The sequence below is a fragment of the Alligator mississippiensis genome, chromosome 6 (assembly GCF_030867095.1).
Source record: "Alligator mississippiensis isolate rAllMis1 chromosome 6, rAllMis1, whole genome shotgun sequence".
Lineage (NCBI taxonomy): Eukaryota > Metazoa > Chordata > Crocodylia > Alligatoridae > Alligator > Alligator mississippiensis.
In genome coordinates this window covers 92,012,053-92,028,499 of record NC_081829.1, presented here as the reverse complement: position 1 = coordinate 92,028,499, position 16,447 = coordinate 92,012,053, and the positions used below count along the sequence as shown (strand labels likewise).

Sequence of the window (16,447 nt, the reverse complement as noted above, 5' to 3'; positions counted from 1 at the left end):
ACTAACACGCGATCCTGCAGTGGGTGATTTGGCCTGATCCTGGGTGTGCAGCCCTGTACACACCAGATTTTGCTCACAGAGTGGATCTGGCCCAGGGGCCCACCCTGCACAAGTCTGCAGAGCAGAAAATTTGGGCACCACTGTTTTGGGAAACAACCCTTGCCTAAAAGGGAACGACTCTGCAATGATCCTGCCTCAGGCAGGGGCTGGACTAGATGACCTCGGGAGGTCCCTTGTAGCACCACTTCTCTAGGACTCTAAGGGTGGCTAACCGGTGTTAAACTGCTTGACCGTGCATCTGCTCAAGTTTTAGCTGCACTTAGGGCTAAGCTGAATGTGTGACACCACCCTCAAACTCCAAGCCTGCACAAATCATTGCCACGAGCCTGCAACAGCCAGTCCATAAGCAGATCCTTGCCCCTGCACACACCCCATATACTTTACCAGGACTCTGCAGATGTAAAAGCTGCATAGACAGGTCCTGCACAGGATTGGGGCCCTTGTGCACAGCTCTGCCTGCTGTTTTGGCCAATTGTACATATAACCTAAGCTACTGACTTCAATCTTTCCAAATAAAACTTAGAAGTTTAACTTGAACTGGGGAGGTGGCTGAAAGAAAGGGAAAAAAAAGAGCCCCGTCCCTTAGGGAGTGAATTTGAGTGGGCAGGCTCATGGTCCTGATAGGAAAAAGGCTGAAATAAAAACAGGATCTCTAAAAATAATTACAGCAGGCTTTACACAGAGTCTTGGCTTTCTGCATGGCTGCCCCGAGCAAACCTTCTCACTCGATTCGCATAGTCGGACCCAGCCCTGAGAAGCCACAGGTCTTTCTGCTGCCACCGATCTCCTTGCTCTGAGCTGCAAGCTTCTTCAGCTTCAGCTTAATGTTATTGCTTGTATTACAATAAGTAGAGCCTGGCAACCACAGGCAAGATGCTGGGCTCCCTGTGGATGGGGCTGTTCACTCGCATGGTAAGGAAGTTCATGTATGGTTGCAAGGAGTATGATGATAAGAGTGCCAAGTGGCTAAAAGACTTATTCAAATTTGCAAGCACTGACCAATAGTGACCGTTGTAATGGCCATAAACACTGTGAGAGTGACAAAGTTTCACTGAACCATTCTGAAAGTTTGCAAGCTTCTTTCCCGTTTTGCCTAGTCAAAACCGGGCAGGTATAATCAGAAAATTTCTTCTGAAAACAATGATAAACACTTCTAGATTCAACTGTTCTCAGTTTATACAGTCTGTTTGGTCTAGCACCACGGTTCTCAGCCTTCCTGGACTTGAGGCATCACTCCCTAACTTTTGCAAACTGAGTGGAACCCAGTTTTAAACACTAATTTATATATTAAACTGCTTACCTCCTTGCAGAGAGACTGAGCAGTGGAGGCTGGAAATCATCCAGGCAGGGGCAAACCTGAGTCTATGATTACCTGTTTAATTTATCTGCTTATCTCCTGACACCTCGTGACACCCTTCAAAGGATGTCAGAGGTGTCCCAGCACCCTGACTGAGCGTCACTGTTCAGCAGCTTCCAGGGGGGAGGGGGGGAAATGCTGTTTAAATACAAGATGGCATAGTGCATAGTGGGAACACAAATAATTCGTCTTGATGTACTGCACTGGGTTAGCCCAACTGAAACGGCGCTGGCACGGTGCAAAGCAACATATTAAAAAAAAAATGTGAGCATCCGCAGCTTTTAAAGGCAGACTGATTTGTTTTGCACTGAAAGGAAATCTGTGGACTTCTTGAAATGTTACAGTGGGGTAGCAGGGTTGTGAGGAAGGTGACATTTTTATCCCAAAGTACTCAAAAATGTTACTTCCAGGAATAACTTCACTGTACTGGTGAGGACACAATTTCAAGAATATGCAGACTATGGAAATCATTTCACTCCCTCCGTCGGCTCAGTCCAGCCCCTACTGCAGTCAACAGGAGTGCTGTCACTGATATCGATGAGGGGAGATCGACTCCTTTGCCCCTTTGTCCCAGCAACTCTAGATTGCATACCTTGGTCTTGCTTCTGTGGTGTACCCTGCTGTTTATTGACGGTCACTTTGTTCATGTAAATGTATTCCTCATCGCCACCTGTGCACCAAGGGAAGAACAGGCTCTTTACCAACCCATCTGTACTTACACCTCTTAGTTTTCATGCAAACAAAAGCAAAAAGCATCTCTGACAAGTATGTTCAAGCTTCTGTCTAAGCTAAATGCAAAAAAATAAATAAATTAGCAGTAATCAAACATTAAAGCTGAGGAATTAACAACCAGGAAATTCCAAAGTTACAATTACGACTTCAATGTTAACTCAGAAAAGTGGCACATCCTTTGTCTCTTCTAGCGCGGATTAAGTCAACCCAGATTGAAAAGCAGAAAAAAATAAATCAGAAATTACAGGAATCCTTAGCTTGTAAAAATGTATGTTTAACCAGTTATTTCTCTTGCTGGTTAGGTACAGAATAAAAATATAAAATCTGTCTCCATGTCACCCCTTCTTTCAAGTCCCAATGAAGGAAAAGACAGCACCACAAGACTGACCCCCCGCTGCGATTCCCCAATCTGTACCTACCGCTTGACTTTGTGTACACCCGGAGGAGGTCGGAGAGGAAGCATTTCTTCACGATGGCTGTGCTGCTCAGGTTCTCCTTGTCCAAGATCTTCAGAAAATCTTCGAGTTCAGTAAGCAGCTGCTCTAGAGCTGAGAGAGACACAGAAAGCAGGTAAGACCACGTCTTTCTAGAGTCATCTGGTTTTATTTCGAGAGGGGACCTCTATTCCAACCCTTGGTAAGGATGACTGTGAATTTGAATTTCTAGACTGGACTCACTTTTATGATTCTTTTGATGCTAACTGAGATCCAAAACTTTAAAAGGGTCTATTTATCTACAGCCTTCAGCTCTAAGTTAAAATAACTCTCTTTTCTGGCTTCTTTCAAGCTTTCTTCCATTCTGTTTTACAATAATTTGTGTCCTAAAAAGCTAATGCTTTTGGCATCACATTACTCGATAGTTTCCAAGACTGTTTTGCCTGGAAAGGCTAGCAACAATATACTGGCTGGGGACTGAAAGCAGGGTCGGATCCAATTACCTCCTCAACAAATGCATGATGGAAAACCAGCACTTGATACCTGGAAAGGACAGGTGGAAAACAGGGCAGGAACGGGCCCCAGCATCTAAAACGAAGCCATGTCAATTGGTTTCCTCTAGCTCTAGGGGAGCCCCTCTGCTTAAACTGCTCCATGGCCAAATGGCTTTGGTGGAGGGGTTCAGACTGAATTAACTGATGTTCAGCTATTCACTTGTGTTTGCTCCTGTTTCTGCCTTGGGTTAATTAGGGACGGGGCAGGAACCTACTCCAGAGAGGAAATAACAGAGTGGTTTGTGGGAATAGGAAATGCAGAGTAAGAATGACAATGATGGGAAGCACAAAGCATGAGCCAGCTCTGGCCATTCCCGGACTTTGGGCTGTCCCCTCTTACATTACTCAATCACTTCCTGATCTTAACAAGCTGCCGGGCAGAGGGGCGACACACTTGCGCTTAACATAACCACGCTGTTCAATAGGCTGCTGTTCCTCACTATGCTAACAGGGAATGTGTGGCTATGAAATACGGAAGATTTAAACTGGGAAAAGGCAATTATTTCATTTCTTTAACTGCATACTTGGCACTCCCTACCATCTACCTTCATATCTCACAAAGTATGAAGGAGCTACCATTCCCAGCATACTATAAGGTACAATAATATCCCATTTTATCCTCCCAGCATACCGTAAGGTACAATACTATGCCATTTTATCCTCCCAGCATACCGTAAGGTACGATAATATCCCATTTTATCCTCCCAGCATACTATAAGGTACAATACTATCCCATTTTATCCTCCCAGCATACCGTAAGGTACGATAATATCCCATTTTATCCTCCCAGCATACCGTAAGGTACGATAATATCCCATTTTATCGAAAAAGAAACTAAGACATACTCAGTTACCATAGAAAGTGTATGGTAGGGTCAAGAATAAAACCATTAATGCCACATTTAACTGGAGGAATTTCTTTCTCTACCAAGAGCATCTTAGAAGCCAGTAAATGCAAGCAAGTGGTAGCTTTTCTGTGCCACATCATTTATTTTGCTAAGTCTAGAGCATCTAGCAACAGACCATTGGTCTTGAACGTCTACGAATGCTCAACAGCTTGACTGTAAACCCCAGTCTGTGCCTCCACACCAACATTTAATTGAATCAGTTTGCTCTGGAAACCCTGTACTATTATGTGGTAGCTCTTGGCATTTTATTCTAACCTCCCTACATCAGATTAATCCTATTTTGATCTGCCTCGAGACCAATGGGAAGCTCAAAATGTCTGCATTGTGCTTCGCTGTCTTGGCTGCAAGCTTGGCTCATGTCACGGCTTGACGTAACCCACTGCACTACAAACCAGGGACGGATCATTTCAAGAGGTGGCAGTACTTTCCTTAAGCAGATGGCAATGGGTAAAGAATAAGATGGTCACCAAGAAGCAGGATTCAAACCGAATAGAGGCTGGCTGCATCTCTCAGGCATCATCTGATACTGGGGATTTGTCCCTAGTCCAGCGAGGAGCCCGTTTGCCCTGGCTTCCAGAAATGATCAATGTGAGTGCAGTTTTCCTGCCTAAACGGCAGGTGCATCTCCTTTGGTGAACAGCAAGTGACTGCTGAGATTGAGACCAATTCCCGCGGTAGAAAAGGCCTAAATGTACATTGCTATTAGCTCATTCTGGGGGACATGCCAGTTTACATGTGATGATAACCAACAGAGCACAGCCCGTAACAGCATCTCATCTTATCTCCCAGCTTTAAAAGCAGGCCAGCTTTCCGACAGCTGTCCGCATGGAAGTCAAGCTAGACTCAGCTCTTCCCCCTGAGGTTAACGATTCCACCCCCGTGACTGTGGAAAATGACTTAATTTGTTTCTCAAGCATCCAGAAGGAGGACAGCACACAGGGCCCTGCCACAAAACACTGCATTTTCCAGCAGAGAAGTTAAGAAGGCAAATCTGGCTTCTGGCTTGCAATGCACTCAAGCAGTTCAATTCAGCCCTGTCCCAGCAGCCACCGAAGTCAGTGGAGAGACTCAGACTGACCTCTGCAGAGCTGGGTCAGGCACATAAGCATTCAGCTCCTCTTCAACCAGCAGCAGGGTCCGGGGACATTCTCTACCCCAACCTGATACCTGCAAAAATAAACCACCCTCCAAACAATTGTGACCTTACAACAGGGAGGGTGGGCGCTTGTACACATGACGCCGTTAACGTGGACACCTGACGCAAATGTCACTTAGTGTGGCTTAATGGCGTCACAGTGTACATGTGCAAGATGTTTGGGGGTTTAAAATGATTTTGCATCCTTGCAAGTGCCCGATAATGGTACAACTTTGGAGCCATGGTGAAAGTAGAGCTTGTCCCATGCGACCAAGAAAAGAGACCGGGGAGGGGAAGAAATTCAAGCACTGTTCCCACGTAATACCGAAGGGGCTGGGAGTCCGAATTTGTCCCGTGTCCCAACCTGATGAGCACAGGTCCAAGCCCGGCAGGAGCACCTAGAGAAATAGCACAACTGAGGCAGCTCCTGAGGTTCTTCGAAGTGCGAGAGGATGCAGCACTGCAGAGATTTTTGAGCAGGTCCTCCGCGGAGGGAAGTACGCTTCCCTTGAAAGTGTTTATTCAACAGAGAGCCGAGCAGGAGCTTCCCGTAGCGGCCTTTCAGCCTCTGATTTCCCTTGCTGAATGCTTGGCACTGGCAGCATTTGCTTTCCCTAGGGGCTGCTTTGGGAGAAAGCAGTTGCTTTCTTTCTTTGCTGCACAAAATCAATAGGCCAGCTGATGCCTGTGTGCAGGGTAAAAGATGATATAGAGAAGGCATTCACATAACTAAATAGCTATAGTGTCGTTAGCACATCCTACAGATCCAGCCCAGCCCAACCAGGCTAATTTGGAGGTTTATAAGGGCTGACTGTTACTGGAAAAGGAAACGGATTCTCTGATAGCAGCAAAAGAAAGCTATTCTAACTGAGAGAAGAGACAGATGTGTTGACAGCGACGACTGTAACAGCTGGATGACCCTTAGAATAGACCTTCCAAGGGAACAAAGCATTTGCTTCTTCCGACAAGCAGACTCCCTCCTCATCCTCCCCACGAGGATCCTCTAAGGAACAAGCTAAGAAAATGGTGGGATGTCTGCTGCAGGAAAGCCCGAGGATTAAGACGATTTTGGTGGGAACGAGACTGGGCTGGGCTCACTGTAACAGCCGGCTGCATCAAGGAAATAATTATGCAAATGCATTCACAGTAAACATTGCAGTACCGGACAATATGGGAAGATGCGCTGCTCCTAAAGATTGCATGCATGCCACCGCACCAGGAATAAGACAGCAGAAGGTTGAACCGTTCAATGCACGTACGCTGCAAGCTAACTTCATGTGTGTATAAATTGAAGGCTATGCCGTAGAGTGAGACTAAAGTAAACTTGGGCCAACATTTTGAGATCTGGGGGATACATAAGGTTTGAAACTAACAGACTTGACTTTTCTTGGGAACAAAAAACTTTCTATTAAAAAAATGAATTTCCCCACTCATTCTGTCTTATGGTAAAAATCTGTGTATTACTTCATAACTCATCATTTCCCCCTCCCCCTTATCCTTGAGAATATTTTTATTTAAAAAAATCATTTTAGAAACTTATCCTTTAACAAATCTCCAAAGATTTGTCTGTGTTGATGACCATTTTGATCATGTTTTTAGATAAAAATAATTAAATTAAAAAACAATCAAAGGGAGCAAAATGGTGTAGCTCCCCACTGTAAAATAACAATGCTAGGGGGCTTGTCATTCTCCCCCTAGTCAATCCACTCCTCAGGATACTTATGACCACCTTTTCCCACTAAATTCAAGTTGTCCACTTTTTGGAAATGTTGTCAGAAAAATCAGACCTCTTTGAGATGCACAAATAATGCTTCATTGCCTGACTTTCCACGCACCCAAGCTGGAAGAGTGGCTTTCCTTTGCTGCAAAGTATGAATAGTGGAGGGAAAGAGGCAGACAATGTGTCTTCTCGGTTGTAGGACATGAACTGAACAGTTGAACCCAACTAGCTCTGCGTAGGCTTCTTTGGAAGTTCAAACAACAACCTTATTGAGGAGCCGGCAGCTCTAACCCAGGAACTCTGAACTTTAGCAAAATGGCAGCAGAAAATGCACACAAAGCTGTTCAGTTTTCTGAACATACAACGGACTTACTTTTTCCCTTAAAAAAAAAAAAGAGAGAGAGAGAGATGAGGAGGGCTTGCAAAGCACTCAAACGACTCAGTGCCACAGGGGCTTTTCTTTGCACTTCCAATGAATATCACGATGCCCTTCCGAGATTAAGGGTCTCTCAACTTCTCCATTACAGCCCCACTGCTGAATCCCCTCCCAGACTCACCCTTCCCACCTGCCCACTGGCAAGCAAATTCTTTGTGTGAGATATGAATAAGGCCTATTGAGTTTCCACTTCTATCCTGGCAGAATATCTGTCACGCCAAGGGCTCCCCAGGATCTTACCTAACGTAACTGCGCCATTAGGCATAGCACTTCATACTGCAATGACCATGGTCAGTGCTGTGTCGGATGGGTTGGACTTCTCAAACCGAAGGGCCTGTTGGCAATGGTAAACACTGGGCTGGTAAATGTAAGGAAGACTATGCTCACAGTCTTCAACTGTGGGTACCACTGGGGTGGAGTCCAGGCGCAAAAACACCCCACGCTGAACAATGATGGCGGAGGGTAAATTTTGGCCAAGAAAAACCATACAAATCCCAACACTGGTTTGCATCAAGGCAGGCAGAACGGGCTTCATCTGCATCTCCTATATTCGCAGCGAGCGCTACGCCCATGGCTAGAGCCGCTCTCTGGGCTCTCTTCTCAGTGACTGGTGCATTATAATGCAATCATCCCAAAAGGACTGATGGAGACGGACTCATCTAGGCTTCACGCCTGATAGGGGACAAAACTAAAATGACAAAAAAGTTTTCACAAGTTCCTGTCATTCAGCGAGCCCTACAGCTGAACCCAAAACCAGCTTATTGCGTCAGCCTCCTTTCCGCCAGAGGTGCTACTACCATCTTTTCCCCCACCAATTTTTTCTTCTTCTAAGGATGCTTTTCTCCTCCCACCTTCTCTTTTTTATCTTTTCCCTCTATTCTATTCGCCTTCCCTTGATATATATATATATTTTTTTGATTTTTCTCCCCATTCCTCCTCACTACGTGCTGCTGCTTTTGTGCAGAAGTTTGAGAGACTCTGACTGTGTGTTAAAGGACAGCCGTTGTTTGGTATCTAATGTGGTGTCTAACTATGCCCAGGAGGAAGCCATTAACAAATGCTTGATTAAACAAAACAGCTGTTTCCAAAAGAGAATTATGCAAAGAAATCAACTGTGCAATACGCACGCCCAGTTTTGTACCATGAATAAAATACTGAAGGGGAAGAGTCCCATAACATTAAGTTGGTCTCTGAATTTGTAATGCACTTGTGCATTGTCCTCTTAGCATGGATGAATTGCCATGGGAGGAGGAAACAGTCACTGGTGGCTCCATGGAGGTAGCAACATCTGAGCTCTGCTCTGCAGTAGACAACCCAACTTTATCATGACCGAAGGCCCAGCTCCCAGTGGTACTCTTCTATCCAGGCACGCAGCGGCCAGGCACACAAGCTGCTGCTGCAGACATGTGAATAGGCTGCTGCTCCAGATCAGCAGAGAAAGGTGAGCTCCTCCCAGAGGGTACCCACAACATTGCCAGCAGTTGTGGAGCACATCTGTAAGGCAGGCGCCGATTTAGGGTCGTAGCAATGTCACCCTCATTTTGCACCTCCTCCCTGCGAAATTTTTCCAGTATATTGTTCCTGCCTTTCAAATTCAAGTTCTCAACTCAGGCCACTGCATAGGTGGCCTGCATAGGTGGCATCAATAGGCCCCAAAATGACTTTCTCCAGTGCAGCCAACCCTTCTATTAGGGCGGCCTTGAATCCCAAATCAAAGTGATAATCTCCATTCCCCAGCTGAGAAACCAAACCGGATGCACATCCTAGCAACTGCTTCCTCCAAGCTTCAGGGCTTCTTCCGAGTCTGCATTTCCAAAAAATATAACTGGACACTATTTGAGCACCCAAAAGTGCAGTCAAAATTCTCCTGGCCTACCTGTAGAAGTCATTTCCAATTGCTTGTCCACCATCCAAGGCTGTCTCAATCAGTGACCAATCCCCTGAATGACAACTAGCTCAGGCTACAGCTTGACAATCAGAAATGGTCCATCAGCACTTTCCGCATCCTCATTGCTTCACTTATCTGCCGCCTTGTCCTTCTCTCCCGATGTGCAATCAGATGGGCAGCATGCACCACCCTCTGCTCTCTGCACCTGCTGCCCATAGGCCAGCTCTTTGGTTATCAGCACTGCTTGAAAGGCAGGAATAATGTACTGCAAGTCACAGCAACTCATCTGTACACATTTACCCATCTCTAAGTGTGGTAGGCAGAAGGCAGAGCAGAGTGGCACCTCAAAGACTAACTGGTTCAGAGAGGCATGAGCTTTTGTAGGCAATGATCTGCTTCCCCAGAGTTGCTGGTTGAGGTCATTGCCCATGAAAGCTCATGACTAACTACCTCCCTGCCACAAGTATGTTGTGGTCTTTGACAGAAGGCCACTCCTTGCTATCCTGGTCTTCCCTCCCCTACAAGTTCACAAGCTACAGTCACTGAATTATAAACTCCTAATGAATAATGCTACTACAACTGCTGAGCTGAAGCAGCTCTGCAGTTTGTACCAGAGCAAATTCAACAAGGGTTTACTCCTGCCAAAGGTATTTAGTGAAGAAATTCTCTCTTGCAGGCAAAATAAAAATTAAAGGGGTATGCCATATATGTCAAAAGTCAATAGGATGCACATAATCTCTTTCTCTCTAGAACTGGGGTCACTGAAGTTCCCTCCGTTGTCTGTGACCTCACTAAATGCCTGGGCTACCCTGCAAGTCACAGCAACTCATGTGTACACGTTTACCCATCTGCAAAATGGATACAATGACACCTATTTCATGGGGAAGAGTAAAAACCGTGTTTTTGAAGATCTAGGACAGAGGTAGCCAACCTGCAGCATGCATGCCACAAATGACATGGACATCCCCTTGTGCATGGGACCCGGCACAACAGTGAGAGGACGGGCAGCTCAGCAGCAGATAACGCAGGGAGAAGAAAGCAGGGCAGCAGGCCGGGCAGGGAGCACAGGACAGGGAGCAGAAAACAGAGCTGCAGATTAAGCAGGGGAAGGGGATTGAAATGGCACTCAGGGAGGGCGCAGGGCTCATTTGTAGCACGACTACCAAAGAGGTTGACCCTCCACTGCTCTAGGGGATCACTAGGTGCTTTAGCAACACTGTCAGTGAACATTAAAGGCATCACTCATCAGTCATCACTTAATCTTGCTCAAATCACTGCTAGATTTCACGTGAGCTCTATCCATCCTCTTCAGAGCAGCCCAGGATCGTGGGGGAGAGGGCATTCAGTTCAGACCTGGAGCAGGCAGCCCCATGCAAACCAGGTATTTCCTCTGGAATCCGATCACGTAACCAGGAGGCGGCAAAGCCACTCAAATTCCACCTCCACGTACCGTTCAGAGGCAACACTAACCCCTTTCCTAAAAACAAGGCCGAATTTAAACATCAGACGGCCTGGTTTGCTCTCCTGGTGCTCAAATTTCCACCTCTGTTACAGACAGGGTGAACGGGACTCAATCCGTCTCCTGCAACGAGGCTCAACTAGCACCTGCCGCTGGGTTCCAGCACTAGCAGACAGAGCAGGACCACAGCTGATAGATGAACCCCGTTGTTGCAATTAAAAGTGAAGGCAGGTCCTGCTCCCATTAAGAAACATGAAAAAATATTCTATCGACTTGCATGGGAATATGATTGGGCTGGGTCCCTGCTATCACATGCAACCGACTGTATCATTATTCCCTATCCACCTCAGGCCCGTGGTCTCACACAACACATTTCATCGAATTCTAGGTAGAATTACAACCGCCCGGGAGTACATAACCCAACACGGTCATTATTGATTGGTGCAAACCAGCTGGTGATGACCTGACACAGTTAAAATGTGCGTCCTATGGTGAGATCAGCAATATTTCCTAAGCAACAGCACTTGCATATCTGCACGAGGTACTACACGTGCCCTGTACAGGCAGTCCTCGACTTACATTTCGAGTTACAATGTTTCGCACTTACAATGTTTATAAATTGACACCGTTTCAACTTTCTGACATCAGTTTTGACTTCACAATGCTTATCCGATGCCACACCACACCGGCAAACAAGTTCACCGCACTGCCCATCTCCCTGGAGAACATCTGTCCAAACGTCCTTGGACGCTTCTTTTAAGAAAGCAGACAAGACTCCAGAAAAACCTACAGCCAAGACTGCTGAGAAGACTCCAGCCACGAACCCTTCAAAAAGTCCAACCAAGAGCCCTTCAAAAAGTCCAGTGAAGTCACCTCAAAGAAGTCCTTCCAAATCAATATGATTGCCATTTACAATATAAATACACTAATGTAGCTACATTACTCATCTATAATTGATTAAGTATAAAATTCTGGGTTATTTTTGGTGAAAATAGAGTATAGGGCCTTGGTTCAGGAACCAATCCCCCATTTATAGCATTGTTTCCTATGGGAAAATCGGTTCTGAGTTACAACGTTTCAACTTAAGATGCGGTTTTCAGGAACCAATTGTGTTGTGAGTCTGAGGACTGCCTGTATTTCATTACGAAACAGAGATTTACTTTCCATCACTTTGAAATCCAGACATCACCCTTTTTCTTGCCAATTCCCCCAAAACTTTAAGGCTATTAGCATCATTTCACATTAATTTCGTTAATCCTAGAAAATGAGGGTTGGAAGGGACCTCAGGTGGTCATCTAGTCCAACCCCTGCTCAAAGCAGCACCACCCCCAACTCAATCATCCCAGCCAAGGCTTTGTCTACCTAAGTCTTAAAAACCACACCTCTCTGGGTAGCCTGTCCCAGTGCTTTACTACCCTGCCCCTGAGAAAGTTTTCCCTTATATCTAACCTAAACTTCCCTTCTCTTGAGCTCACTGCTGCTTGTCCTGTCATCTGCCACCACTGAGAACAGCCCAGCTCCATCCTTTTTGCAACCCCCCTGCAGGTACCTGAAGGCTGCTAGCAAACCTCCTCTTGGTCGTCTCTTTTCCAGACTAAATAAGCCCAGATCCCTCAGCCTCTCCTCAGAAGCCACGTGCCCATGAACCATTTTCACTGCCGTCCGCTGGACTCTAAGTTGTCCACATCCTTCCTGTATTAGGGAACACAGTACTCCAGATGTGGCCTCACCAGTGCCAAATAAGAGGGGGAAAAATCACTTCCCTCAATCTGCTGGCAACATACCTAGCAATGCAGCCCAGGACGCTATTAGCCTTTTTGGCAACAAGGGCACACTGCTGGCTCCTATTCAGCTTCTTGTTCACTGTCACCCCCAGGGTCTTTTCTGCAGAGCTGCTGCTTAGCCAGTTGGTCTCCAGCCTGTACTGGTGCATGGGGTTGTTCCATCCTAAGTGCAGGACTCTGCACTCGTCCTTGTTGAACCTCATGAGATTTCTCTTGGCCTAATCCTCCAATTTGTCTAGGTCGCTCTGAATCCTAGCCCTACCCTCCTATCTACTATTCCCCACAGCTTTGTATCATCTGCAGACTTGCTGAGGGTGCACCCCACCCTATCTTCCAGATTGTTGATGAAGCCACAGAACAAAAGCGGCCTCAGGAGCAATCCTTGGGGCACTCCACCTGACACCACCTGCCAGCTAGACATCAAGCCATTGATTACTACCTTCTGAGCCTGATGATTCAACCAATTTTCTATCCACCTTACAATCCATTCATCCAACCAACCCAGACTTCCCTTAGCTTGCTTGCAAGCATTTTGTGGGAGACTGTATCAAAAGCCTTGCCAAAGTTGAGGTATATCATGTCCACTGCTCTTCCCACATCCATACAGCCAGTCATCTCATCATAGAAGGCCATCAGATTGGTCCTACATGACTCGCCCCCGGTGAATCCATGCTGACTTTTTCTAATCACCTTCTCCTCCAAGTGCTTGAAAATGGATTCCTTGAGGATCTGCTCCATGATTTTTCCAGGGACTTAGGTGAAACTTCTTCAGTTCCTTAAGGATGGGCACTATATTTGCCCTTTTACAGTTGTCCAGGACCTCTGCCAATTGCCATGAGTTTTCAAAGATAATGGCCAGATAGTGGCTCTGCAATCACACCAGCCAACTCCCTCAGTACCCTCAGGTGCGTTGCATCTGGCCCCATGGACTTGTACACGTCCAGTTTTTCTAAGTAGTCCCTAACCTGTTCTTTCACCATGGAGGGCTGCTCACCTCCTCCCCAAACTGTGCTGTCTGGTGCAGTAGTGTGGGAGCTGGCCTTGCCTGTAAAGATTGAGGCAAAAGGGCATTAAGCACTTCAGCCTTTTCTGCATCCTTTGTCCCAGTCAGTAAGGAACCCACACTTTCCCTGATTCTCCTTTTGCTACTGACATACTTGTAGCAACCCTTCTTGCTCCCCTTCACGTCCCTTGCTAGCTGCAACTCCACTTGCACTTTGGCCTTCCCGATTTCCTCCCAGCCTGCTCGAGCAATGCTCTTATACTCCTCCCTAGTCATTTGTCCAAGCTTCCACTACTTGGATGCTACCTTTTTGTGTTTTAGCTCACTGAAGAGTTCCCTGCTAAGCCAAGCTTATTTTCACTATACTTGTTAGTTTTCCTGCACGTCGGGATGGTTTATTCCTGCGCCCTCAGTAAGGTTTCTTTAAAGTCCCGCCAGCTCTCCTGGCCTCCTCTCCCCTCAGACTGGCCTCCCAGGGGATCCTGCCCATCAGTTCCCTGAATAAGTCGAAGTCTGCTTTTCCAAAGTCCAGGGTCCTTACTCTGCTGCTCTGCATCCTACCTTTCCTTAGGATCCTAAACTCAACCATCTCGTTTGCTGCTGCCCAAGTTGCCATCCACGTATACATTCCCCACCAATTCTTCCCCGTTTGTGAGCAGAGGTCAAGAAAAGCACGGCCCCTAGTTTGCCTCTCTAGCACTTGCACCATGCAGCTGTCCCCAACACTTTCCAAAAACGTCCTGCGTTGCCCGTGCATTGCTGTACTGCCCTCCCAGCAGATGTCAGGGTGACTGAAGTCCCCCAGAAAAGCAGGTCGGGGATCTTCTGCTAGTTCTTTGAAGAAAGCCTCGTCCACCTCATCCTCCTGGTCTGACAGACTATAGCAGACCCCACCGTGGCATCCCCCTCGATGCTCTCCCCTCTGACCATAACCCAGAGACTTTCAACAGACCTATCTCCAGTTTCATACTGCAGCTCTGAGCAATCATAGTCTTTTTCTTTTTTCTTTACATAAGATCCACGCGTTCTCCCCTGCCTGTCCTTCCTGAACAGCCTGCGCCCATCCATGGCAGTGCCCCAGTCATGCGGTCTCCATTATTCCAATCACGTCATAGTTGTGTGACCGTGTGAGGACTCCCAGTTCTTCCTGCTTGTTTCCCAGGCTCCGTGCATTCGTGTACAGACATGTGAGATAACAAGCCGATGGCCCTACTTTCTCAGGAAGAGTGAGAACGCCTCCCCTGATGCCACCTCCTGCTTGTGCTTCCTCCAGGTCACTCGCTTCCCCACTTAATGAACGCACTCCCTGACCACTGCCACGTGATGTTATTTTAACCCCCAAAAAGAACAATAGGATTTTTTTTAATTATCTCAGATAATTGTAAAAACTCAGGGGTGGGGAGCAGGGAATAGCTTTTAATCAACTGAGCTTAACCCCTTAAATGAGGCACCTATAAAGTTAGACCAACATGGCTACAACCTACACCCCTGCACCTATAAAGGGGCTCGTACATATGCATTTCACTCATAAGCTAAATCCCTTATTGCTGGGGCAAAAAAGTGCATTGCAGAGCATGAATAGCCCAATTCACCAGTGGGAATAGGCTACACCAGAGCCAGCTGACTACTGAGGGGCCATGGGCTGCAGACCAGGCCAGGCTGCCCCCAGGCCAAGGCTGCACCCCCCAGGGGCAGCAACAAGAACCAGCAGCTAGATGAGGGAGGGGGAGCCCAGAGACCATAGTGGGGGACAGAGGAGGGACGGCTGTGAGAGGACAGAGCAGGGGAAGGTGATGGAGGGAGACGGTGATGGCCGGGGTAACGGTGCCCAGACCCATGGTGAGAAGCAGAGGAAGTGAAGGCAGCAAGACCCCACAGACCATAAGTTGACCACTCATGGGCCCCATGCAACCCATGGGCCACCACCTGTATAGGCCTGGAAATGCTTATGGAGCTGGAAGCATTTTACCTGCATCACAGGCAGGTGATGCAAGGCATCTGGGGGACCAGTTATCCCTGTGCTGCAAAAGGCTTGCGCGCCAGCTGAATGCCACTAAAACTCAGAGGAGACCTCCGAAGCACATAAGACCTTTTCCTGGTGTCTCCCCGCACAGTGTAATTTCACCCCCCCAAAGTCGGGCTTATCAACACAACCGAGTCCTGCACGTAGTTATGCAGTTTTACTGGTATAGATGTGTTCACGTTGGTGGTAACTCGCCCATGCTGGAGGATTTTACTGATGTAGCCAGACGGGCTAAACAAAAAAAACCACCACACCCCAGCCCACTGGGGTGCCACAGTTATACTGGCACAAATCGGCGTGTAGAGCAGTCCACAGAGACTCACTACGGTTCTAGTTACTTTAGCTGATCTCCAGCCACGTTGCCACTGCTCTTCATTTTGCCGCAGTCTCATATTTGAGATTCTGCTGCACGCCCAACTTCCCGCCGCCAAGGGGATGTGAGAAAAACCTCAGCATTCTTCTTTCCTGCTTCTTTCCCCGCAGAAAATACATTTTTTAGCCCCTGGACACAAGACAAACTGCAATGCAAGCAGACTCTACCTGCTCAAAAGCAGGAGGCAAAACCCCCCAAGCCCCAGCATTTACCATCTGTTGTTTCTTTAATGCTATGGTTTGCAAGTCGATCTCACCGCTTTTCCAGGTCTTGACTCGTGCTTCGTTTATGGGCCTTGCACAAGGTTTTGCACCAATACAAAAACAAACAACAGCAGCCCATAGTCCCTGCCCTGACACAGCACCATAAATACTGCTCTCCTCTCCCCCAGATTTCAGAGTATTTCAGTCAAGCAACCTCATATTTCTGGGTAGACTCATTGCATCCTGCCTGCACTAAGCAGCAGCTCCAGCGTAGATGCCAGCAACCCCAGCATCATGCCCAGGACTGGTCTGATGGCCTGGGGCAGCCTCGCTGTCTCCTTTCTGGGGCTGACGCGTGGAGTGGAAGTGGACAGGCAGG

At 47.2% G+C, this 16,447-nt stretch overlaps 1 protein-coding gene across 5 annotated transcripts in view; it reads right to left on the bottom strand.

Moving 5' to 3' along the window:
* The window catches only part of AFAP1L2 (actin filament associated protein 1 like 2), a 103,661-nt gene that overhangs the window by 38,628 nt on the left and 48,586 nt on the right, over positions 1–16,447 (bottom strand). For all 5 annotated transcript variants that reach the window (XM_019485943.2, XM_059730126.1, XM_059730127.1 and 2 more), the window contains exons 2-3: positions 2,569–2,697; positions 2,010–2,087 (exon numbers count right to left, since the gene is read on the bottom strand). In XM_019485943.2, the coding sequence (XP_019341488.1) occupies positions 2,010–2,087; positions 2,569–2,697 (207 nt within the window). The remainder of the gene's footprint in view (positions 1–2,009; positions 2,088–2,568; positions 2,698–16,447) is intronic.